This window comes from Bathycoccus prasinos, chloroplast (assembly GCF_002220235.1).
Source record: "Bathycoccus prasinos chloroplast, complete genome".
In the NCBI taxonomy this organism is placed as follows: Eukaryota; Viridiplantae; Chlorophyta; class Mamiellophyceae; order Mamiellales; family Bathycoccaceae; genus Bathycoccus; species Bathycoccus prasinos.
In genome coordinates, this window is record NC_024811.1 from 1 (window position 1) to 10,230 (window position 10,230).

At 41.2% G+C, this 10,230-nt stretch overlaps 4 protein-coding genes and 1 non-coding gene across 5 annotated transcripts; 1 reads left to right on the forward strand and 4 right to left on the reverse strand. All coding sequences in view use genetic code 11, as the record gives it.

The window, feature by feature from the left end:
* Positions 1-189: 189 nt before the first annotated feature.
* RpoC2 (DNA-directed RNA polymerase subunit beta) lies at positions 190-3,177 on the reverse strand. Its single transcript has one exon. It carries the CDS (start codon positions 3,175-3,177, stop codon positions 190-192), a length of 2,988 nt encoding a protein of 995 aa, YP_009056860.1.
* Positions 3,178-3,199: 22 nt separating this feature from the next.
* On the reverse strand, positions 3,200-5,602 carry RpoC1 (DNA-directed RNA polymerase subunit beta). Its single transcript has one exon. It carries the CDS (start codon positions 5,600-5,602, stop codon positions 3,200-3,202), a length of 2,403 nt encoding a protein of 800 aa, YP_009056861.1.
* Positions 5,603-5,625: 23 nt separating this feature from the next.
* Positions 5,626-9,108, reverse strand: RpoB (DNA-directed RNA polymerase subunit beta). Its single transcript has one exon. The coding sequence runs from the start codon at positions 9,106-9,108 to the stop codon at positions 5,626-5,628; it is 3,483 nt and encodes a 1,160-aa protein (YP_009056862.1).
* A 125-nt stretch (positions 9,109-9,233) lies between these two features.
* tRNA_Cys_GCA lies at positions 9,234-9,305 on the forward strand. Its single transcript has one exon. It is a non-coding gene; the product is annotated as a tRNA-Cys (tRNA).
* A 44-nt stretch (positions 9,306-9,349) lies between these two features.
* On the reverse strand, positions 9,350-10,078 carry BathyCg00314 (n/a). Its single transcript has one exon. The coding sequence runs from the start codon at positions 10,076-10,078 to the stop codon at positions 9,350-9,352; it is 729 nt and encodes a 242-aa protein (YP_009056863.1).
* Between the last annotated feature and the right edge of the window lie 152 nt (positions 10,079-10,230).

The following is a 10,230-nucleotide window of genomic DNA, read 5'->3' on the forward strand; positions in this document are numbered from 1 at the left end:
GGTGTACCTTTACTTTAGCACATTCTAGCTAATTTACAAAGGCAAATTGCAAACGAACCGTTTGCCTTATTCTATCAAAACAATTGAGTGTGGATTGTTTACGGGTAGTACTAAGCCAACCTTTTATCTGTGGTCCAACTTCCGCCATTGTGGAGGCTTTTTAAAAAGCCTCCACCGTGGGTTTGTTGCTTAATATAAACCTGTTCCGGCTGGAATTAAGCGTCCTAAAATTACGTTTTCTTTTAATCCTGTAAGCCAATCAATTTGACCATTAATTGCGGCATTTGCAAGCACACGTTTAGTTTCCTGGAAACTCGCTGCCGAAATAAAACTTTCTGCTGTTAAGGCCGCACGTGTAATTCCAAGGAGTACAGGTCGGAATTTTAATTGTGGATCCACAAGACGTAAATGCTGCGCTCGGTACATATCAATCATGTCACCCGATAATAAGCCTGTTGATCCTGGGTGAAGAATAATTACGCGAGTTGTCATTTGACGGACAATAATTTCAACGTGTTTATCGGCAATATATACACCTTGGGATTGGTATACTTCTTGAATTTCATTCACAATGAGTGCACGAAGTTGTTCGAAGCTTCGTGTACACCCGTGTGTTGGTCCATAGACACGTAAATATTTGCGCCAGTAGCAGGCTAATTGAAAGTGAATACCCGAAAAGCGTTTCTCGACTGGTTCACGCGCTTCGAGTAATTCATCAATTTTTGGTAAACCTTGGACAATGTCACCTGCATCCGATTGTTCAAATTGTAAGCGCCCTAAAACACTATTCTTTTTAATTAAATCACCATCTTTAACTTTTAATTCGGTTACGACACGGTTTGGTAATGGGTACGGTTGCACATGTCGGATTACAATATAATTTTCACTTAGGAAAATAATTTGTCCCGAGACTGGGCTACGGTGTGTTGTTGTAAGTAAATCATCCACACGAATAAAATCGCCAACATTTACGCAGACCTTTTTGTTTTTTACTGAAAAGACTTGTTGGTCGGTTTCCGTTAACATGAGTGTTGATACTCGAATTTCTCCCGGCGCTTTCGCATAGGCAGACGCTTTTCGTTGGAGGTCAAATGGGAAAAGTGTACGTTTTGCAGCAGCTGTTTGGGTAGGTTCGAACGGTGGGAGAAAACTTAAATGGGTTGCAGCTGGGCGTAATTGAGCCGATGTTTTAATCTTCGGTTTTTGTAATACAAATTTTTTCTGTTGTGCGTATAAACTTCGGCAGATTAACTTTTTACCCGTAGTGGCATAGGTCCCAGAAGTGCGTGTTGTCAGCATTGGATTAGCGTCGTGCGATTCACTCACTTGTTTTTGTTCATGCAGTGTTTTGAAGACAACATTGTTTACTGGTTGAGGCTGCATTGCTACTAACCCTTCATATTGCGCGCCGTATTTGGTTGGCTTTGATCGTACTTTTTTGGGCATCCAACTGCGTAAGCCAAAATTAGCTTGGGTTGTTTGCACGGTGGGTGTAATCCAAGATTCTGGCGGAGCAAGACTCTTTTTTGTTTTTTGAATAAGGGCAACGCTGGGTTGTTGACGTGGACCCCAATATTCAGTGTTTTGAAGTGTGGTATATTTACGTTTAATGAACGCATGTCCTGATTCTTGTTTTGTTTGTTGCAAGACATGTCTTTCTTGCGTTGCATTGATTGTGGGATAGAATCCAGTGGTATAACAATCGCCTGGACGTTTTTCAATGGTTTCTTCAATTTCTTCAATTTTTGTTGGTTGCTTGATAAGTGTTCCAGCAAGAATCCACATTAAAACATCTCGCCCTTTATACCATTTTGCAGCTTTTGTGTGTTTTACATTTTCAGGGAGGGTCGAAAAATAAATTTGGCCATCCAACGTCGCCAAAAATTCTTTGCTCGAGCGGTCACTAATTGTACCACTCTCATCATGCTGATCCGTTACTAATTTTGTTGTTTGCGAAGTTAAGGTTTCAACACGAGATACTTCGGCTAATGTTTGATGAAAGGAAATGGGTTGCCCAGGTGCTACGAATAAAAGTGTTAAGGGTGGAAATTCTAGAATTGATTTATGGTCCCCATTCACAATTTTTAACTTAAGACTTTGATACGTAAGAAAGGCTGTTTCTCCATATCTTGAATTAACTTTACGGCCGCGGGGCTTTCCACTATAAAAAACGATTCCCGCGTGTGGTGCGTAAACCTTTTCTGTTACCTCTCCTGCGAATACTCCACCCGTGTGGAATGTACGCATGGTTAGCTGGGTTCCTGGTTCACCAATAGATTGTGCTGCTAAAACACCTACTGCATCCCCAAGTTGTACCAGTTTTTGGTCTGCGAGACTCCATCCATAGCAAAGTTGACAGACAGAATGAAAGTGACACGTAAGTGGGGACCGTACTCGTACACTTGCTCGATGTTGTAATTTTGTAGCAAGACGTGGTGTAATAGTTTGGTTTTTTTGACCAAGAATTTTACCGGTTTGGGAATCTACAATACGTTCGGCTAAGACACGCCCGACTAATGAAGATTCAATTGTTTTCGGGTTTGGCTTAACGGGAAGTCCACTTGATGTTCCACAATCTAATTGTTGAATAATTACACTTTGTGCTACATCGACAAGACGTCGTGTTAAATAACCAGAACTTGCTGTACGAAGTGCCGTATCTACAAGTCCTTTACGGGCTCCGTAGCATGAAATCATATATTCTGTGACTGTAAGTCCTTCACGGAAATTACGTCGAATTGGAAATTCAATAATTTGACCTTGGGGGTCAGCCATGAGACCACGCATTCCTACTAATTGTCGAACTTGTGAAATATTTCCTCGCGCTCCAGAAAATGCCATCATGTACACGGGGTTAAAAATGTCTGTTTCTCGGAAGTGCGCAATTACTTCAGTTTTTAAACTATCGTTTGTGGTATTCCAAATATCAAGTGCTTTTTCTAAACGTTCGACAGCAGTACTTTGGCCACGCTTAAAACGAATTTCATTTTCATAAATTTCATTTTCCGCATTTTCCATAAATGCTGCTTTTACTGGCGGCACTCGTAAATCATCAATTCCAAGAGAGATTCCGGCTGCTGTGGCATAATGGAATCCCATCGTTTTTAATTGGTCAACAAGATGTGTTGTTTTTGTCGTTCCATAAGTGAGAAGAACCCATTTGATTAAACGTTTCATCTCATTTTTATCGACGGTACGGTTACAAAAAAAGGTTTTCATACAAAAGATTATTAAAAATAACACGACCCGGTGTTGTTCGGATAAAAAATTCCGCGTGTGGTGCTGCAGCACTTGGCGCTGGAATTGCGGTTGTCATATCAGGGACTGTCACAAAATCCGTTGGGTGGCTTGCTCGGGTTTCAAGCGCTGAATGTTCCATAATATAGTTTTTATAGACTGTACGCACCTGGCCAGAACGGGACAAAAGCATTTGGAGTGGCTCGGGGCTATCTGTATGAATACCCGCATGCCAACGTACCCAAATCCAGTCATGCATCTGAACTTTTCCAAGTGAAAAACTTTGTAAAACTTGAGCAAAGTTTGAGAAAATCCCTTGGTTCATTGTTTTGTCTTTTTTACGGTGTTGTCGAAGTGCACGACGTTTCGTCATTTTTTCTGTTGGTTTTGCAGCCGTTAAGTAGTAAAACCCAAGAATCATATCTTGGCTTGGTAAGATACTTGGTTCACCTGTTGCTGGCGACAGCCAGTTATGAGTTGCGAGCATAAGAAGGCGGGCTTCGGCTTGAGCTTCTAAGGACAAGGGAATATGCACAGCCATCTGGTCACCATCAAAATCGGCATTAAAGGCTGGGCAGACGAGTGGGTGCAATTGGATTGCACGGCCAGGTAAGAGAATCGGTTCAAAGGCTTGAATTCCGAGACGGTGTAAGGTTGGAGCTCGGTTCAGTAAAATTGGATGACCATGCACCACCGTTTCAAGTGTTTCCCAAACGAGCGGTGTTCGGCGCTGAATTAAATTTTTGGCGGCACGGATATTGGTTACATCTGCATGTGCTAATAATGCACGAATGACAAAAGGTTGAAACAATTCAAGTGCCATTTCACGTGGTAGTCCACATTGGTGTAACCGTAATTTTGGTCCAACAACGATTACAGAACGTCCCGAATAGTCCACACGTTTTCCTAATAAATTTTGTCGGAATCGTCCTTGTTTTCCTTCAATAACCGCGGTTAATGATTTAAAAAGTGTACGATTTGCACGCATCATTGGTTTTGCAAGACGCCCATTGTCAATGATTGCATCGACGGCTTCTTGTAAAAGAACAAGGTCATGTCGAATTAATAAATCTGGCAAATATTCTGGATCGAATAAACTGATGAATTTATCGAAGCGAATTTTACGGTAAATTAATCGTCGATATAAATCATTCATATCTGCTGCTGCAAAGCGTCCACTTGACATTTGAATCATTGGTCGTAAGTCCGGTGGTAATACTGGGAAGAGAGAAATAATCATCCATTCTGGACGAATATTTTTTCGTAAGAGCCCACGAATACAACGGAGACGCTTCGAATATTGACGCACTTCTCTACTCATTCCATGAGTTTTTTGTGAGGTACGGTCATATTTTGTTACGTCGACTCGACGGTTTAACATTTTAGTGACATCCTCTTGCCAAAAAGTCTTTTCGATATTGGAATCAAATTTTGTAAAGTACGAATGTTTTGCAATGTCTTCAGCGGTTTGGCGGAAATTTGTCGCGACTGGATGACGTGTGGGTTGTTTCTGTTCTAAGGCCATACCAGCGGGTACGGCTAATGCAGCAGCAGCGGCAATTTGGCTGTCAATTTCATTTTGTACTGATCGAGCATCTTGCTTTTGGAGTTCGTATTTAAATTTCGCAGTTAAAACACGCTCTAAAAACTCTAGATCAATATTATGTAAAAAGGTTTCAATTGCTTGTGCACCACAATTTTCAATTGATTGTAAACCAGCACGTCGGATAATTTGATCTTTATTCCATGGGGCAGGTTTATCAAGTAATCGTTGTGGGGTCCCTGCAAAAAATGATGAGAGTTGCTTCCATTGGTTTACTGCCCAAATAGAATGGGGATGCACACAGTAATTGATAGCGTTTGGTAAACTTGCGGAATATTCCGAGAAATAAATTACTTCTGTAATTGTTTTGGCTTTAATCGGCAATAAATTTGCTAATACGTTAGGGGTATTTTTGAAATACCACATGTGGGCCACGGGTTTACGTAATGTAATTCGACCCATTCGGTAACGTCGCACTTTCACATCTGTGGGCTCCACTTGGCAATATGGACAAATTTCGACCACGGATTTAGGGACGCTCACCTCTTGAATAGTTGTTGGGTCGTCTTCAGGGGATGTATCTACTGGTGTTGAGCGGTTTTGGCGGCGCTTGGTTTTACCACAAGTGCATTCTCCATTTACTGTGGACCCAAAAATTTTCTCACAAAAGAGCCCTCCACGTTCAGGTTTAAACGTACGGTAATTAATGGTATCCGCTTTGAGAATTTCACCAATATTTTCCCCTGTTGGAAGTGACCGCTGTGACCAACGGGCAATTTCATTAGGCGAAGCTAATTGAATTTGAATAAATTGTGTACTCATAAGACAGCGGTAGAAAATAAGGTTTATCGAATTTGTGAAAGTGTCATATCAAGACATAACCCGCGTAATTCAGAAACAAGGACTTTGAACGATTCTGGGATTCCTGGTTTCGGTAAAAGCGTTCCTCTGATCATAGCCATGAATGCGTCAGTACGACCATTCATATCATCCGATTTAATCGTTAATAGTTCTTGGAGAGTGTAGGCTGCTCCAAATCCTTCGAGTGCCCAAACTTCCATTTCTCCAAGACGTTGACCACCGTGTTTTGAACGGCCTCCAAGAGGTTGCTGTGTCACTAATGAATATGGTCCAGTTGAACGCGCATGGATTTTATCATCTACAAGGTGAACTAACTTTAAAATATATGGGTAACCCACAGTGACAGGTTGTTCAAATGGTGAACCGGTACGCCCATCAAAGACAATGGTTTTTCCTGGTGCACTTGGTCGGAATAACCATTTTTGTTGTGTCATTAAGCGAGCTTCATACAAATATTGATAGACAAAGCCTCGCGAAATTTCATCCCCGTGCATTTCATCAAATGGGACAACTTTAAAGTTTTTCTCTAATGTATGGGCTGCTAATCCTAAGAGACATTCAAAAATTTGACCCACGTTCATACGTGATGGTACTCCTAATGGGTTAAGAACCATGTCTAAAGGTTGGCCATTTTGAACAAATGGCATATCTGCACGTGGAAGAATGTTTGACACAATTCCTTTATTTCCGTGACGCCCTGCTACTTTGTCACCAATCTGTAAACGACGCTTTTGGACTAAATAAATAAATACTTCCCCTGTGGATTCAAAGGCATTCGCTTCTTCTTTCGCATTAAATTTTTTCGATGTACAGTTAAAACGACGGTCTAAAATTCGGCCAGACACTCCATGTGACACACAAAAAGATGTCTCTTTTACTTGGCGTGGTGTACCGCCAAAAATGGCGCGGAGTAATTTTTGTTCTGGCGTTGTTTCGGAATCTTTTTGTGGCGAAATTTTTCCAACAAGGACATCCCCAGATTCAACCCATGTTCCAACTTTTACGATTCCAAGTTCATCTAAATATTCACTATTGGCGACTGCCGGCGTAAAGTACTCTTGGCCATCTTGTAAACGGGCTGTTTCAACATCGTATCGTTCAATATGAATTGAGGTGAAGAGATCATCGAACACTAAGCGTTCACTTACAAGGACAGCATCTTCAAAGTTGTATCCTTCCCATGGCATATAGCCAACGAAAATATTTCGACCAAGAGCTAACTCACCACCGAATGTCGCGGTGTTATCGGCTAAGCAATCTCCCTTTTGAACCCATGTATTTGCTTCGACTAATGGGCGATGGTGAAGACATGAATCTTGGTTTGAACGGTGGTAGGATTCTAATTCCACGCTATGTGCAATTAATTTAAACTGTGTTCCAGTTGGGTCATCTTTTGGTGTGACGTATTCAATGCGTTGTGCGTCTGCATATGTCACATATCCTGTTTGTTTCGCAACAAGTAAACTACCTGAATCACGTGTGATACGACCTTCTAACCCAGTTCCTACAAATGCACGTTCCGATCGAAGAAGGGATACCGCTTGACGCTGCATATTGGATCCCATTAACGCACGGTTCGCATCGTCATGTTCTAAAAAAGGAATGAGCGCAGTCGCAATTGACATAAATTGAATGGGACATAATCCAAGGTAATCAATTTTTTTCGGAGCATGCTCTGTAAAGGCACGGCGTAAACGTGTTGAAACACGTGGTTTTGCTAAATTGACATCACCTGAGGCTAAAACAGCTTGATCTTCATAACAGGCGGTTAATAAAAAGAATCCTTGGGTATTCGGTCGGATTTGTTCTTTTTGCATTTTATAGTAAGGGGCCATTACAAAACCATCCTCGTTAATTTGGGCAAACGAGGCTAATGAGCCAACTAAACCGGCGTTCTTTCCTTCTGGAGTTTCAATTGGACACACACGACCATAATAACTTGGGTGAATACCACGTACAATAAGTCCCGCTCGATCACGGTGTAAACCACCCGGCCCAAGTGAACTTAAACGACGTTTATGTGTCACTTCAGCTAAGGGGTTTGTTTGGTCCATAAATTGTGATAATTGGCTTGAACCAAAAAATTCACGCATTGTAGATGAAATAACGGACGTACGGACAAATGAGGTCCATCGAGCATGGCGTGAGTTTACAGCAATATCGTTACTTTTTTGGCGCAGCTTTTCTTTTGAGTGTCTCATGCGCCCTGTGGCGTGTAATTTACGGGTAAGCTGACTTCCCGTTTTTGTTTGCTTCATTGCACGACGTTTTTTTGCTTTGCGTGCGAGAAGCGCTTGTTCGATTGGGTCTCGGAAAAAAGACCCTGCCACAGCGGGATCATTTAAGCGTGTTTTTACCACACGTTCTAAACGATTCACCCCGATACGGAATTGCGTTTGAATTAATTCACCGGAGAGTCGAACACGTCGGTTTTTTAAATGATCAATATCATCTAATAAATGTGTTTGCCCTGCTTTTAAACGAATAAGGCAATCGACTCCAGCTAAAAGATCTTCTGGTGTTAAAGTTAAATAATCGGTTTGACGTGTTAAGCGTAATTTACGGTTAACTTGCTTTCGGCCCACTTTACTAAAACTATATCGGCGTGGATTAAAAAGTGTATCATAGAGGAATTTTTTACCAGCTTTTACGGTTGCTGGACGGGTTGGGAAAAGTAAACTCATCATTACAATGAGTGCCTCATTTCGAGATTTCACCCACCCGACTGCATCACGTGTATCCATTAATAGCAATGGGTCATAAACTGCGTCAATAACATCAGCATATGAAAACCCGACAGCCTGCAGTAAAAGTGTTAATGGGAGTGGTCGTAAGTTATCAATTTTGACATACATGATGTTATCCACTCGTGGACCACGTTTTGTTTCAAAACGAAGCCACGATCCATAGGATGCTAAGAAGCTCACCATGAAAGTATCACGGTTTTTGGCATCCGTTTGACGTTTGAAGTACACACCAGGCGAGCGTACCATTTGGTGCACAACTACACGTGGTGATCCGTTAATAATAAAATTCCCTGATGTTGTCATTAATGGAAGATTACAAAATTTTACGGGTACATACGCAGAAAGACGTAAAAGTGGGAATCGAATAATTGCTGGTACAATCAATGGGGCTTCATATGTCGTCACATTTGCCACGGCACTTTCAGGTGTATGTTTTGGTAGTTTAAAATAGTAATCTTCAGTTTTAAATTCAATCGTAAAGTCGCGGTGTTCTACGGCTTCGGTAGCTAAGCGTTTATCTAAAAAAGATTCCGTAGGTGCGGTCTTTGTTGTTTGAAGTTTTTTGAGTTTTTGTTTATGAACGCGTTGGGCACGATCCCCATGAATTTTTGAAATTGCGAGTAATTCTTCCCCAATGCCACGTTCAAGAAAACGACGGAAACTATTACGTTGCGTTTCCACTAAATTTGGAAACGCTGAGTTTTGGCGAAAAAGGCTCATAAAAAAATCCAGTACGACCCAAGTGGTACGCCGCCTCTGGGACGTGATACCATTTTGAATGGGTTTTTTGATTGAAAATCTTGTGCAATTCAAGTAGGCTTTAGAATAATCAATTCTCACACCAAGGCGGTGTAGCCAAGTGGTAAGGCAGATGACTGCAAATCATTTATCCCCCAGTTCGAATCTGGGCACCGCCTAATTAATTCTATTTAAAAAATATTGAGCAACTTGGGAAAGACCATTAGTTTTCACGGCCTTCATCTGATTCTGAAGTCTCCTCTGTATTTTCAATATGATCACAGTAGGTTACATGAATACGTTCTGGTGGTGTTTCAACATCGGTCGGTGTTTTCCAGTTTACTGGGCGAACTGGATATACATATACCCCAGCTTTTATTAAATCGGAAAGTACTGGTTCATCACCTTTTTGGAATGGCGTTCGAGTATCGGGCTTGTCCCAAACTGAGAATTCAGTAGTATTAATATCATGTTCTAATTTCGTCGGTCGTCGAGTCGCGGCTTCGTTCTTATAGTACCCTTTAGGATGGATTCGATCGTATTTCTCTTCGGGTGAAAGTCCGTTTTCAGTTCCACGAGGATAAATTTGTTCTTGAAGTCTAATAATCTCTTCTTTACAGTGTTGAATCTTTGTTCGCAGACGATCAATTTCAGGTGATGAGACATTATTGTATGCGCCCGATTTATCGCGGCGGAAGATGAGTACAAGATCACGCGGTAATGTTGAATCCTGTAAAACATACACATCCATGTTTTTACGTTCGTGATCATGTACTTTTGAAACCATTTCTTCAAGTAAAGGCTTTTTACGTTTGAGAATTGCTTCGGCTGACTGACGAAGACGGATAAAACGTTGTTGCTCTACCATATATTTGTGAAACTCTTTCGGAACTTTTTCCAAGCGTTGACTAAAAGACTCTTTATTAAATTTCGGAAATACTGATTTAAACATGGTAAAAATCCTCTGGTATTTCAATTTTATCAGTTGTTTGACTTTCTACTTATATTATATTAAGTGTCATTAATAAGAACAAATTGTATTTTCTGATTTTGCTTCCATTTTCACGCCGCCTGCTCCGGTTGAAGAACATGGCGGATTTGTTA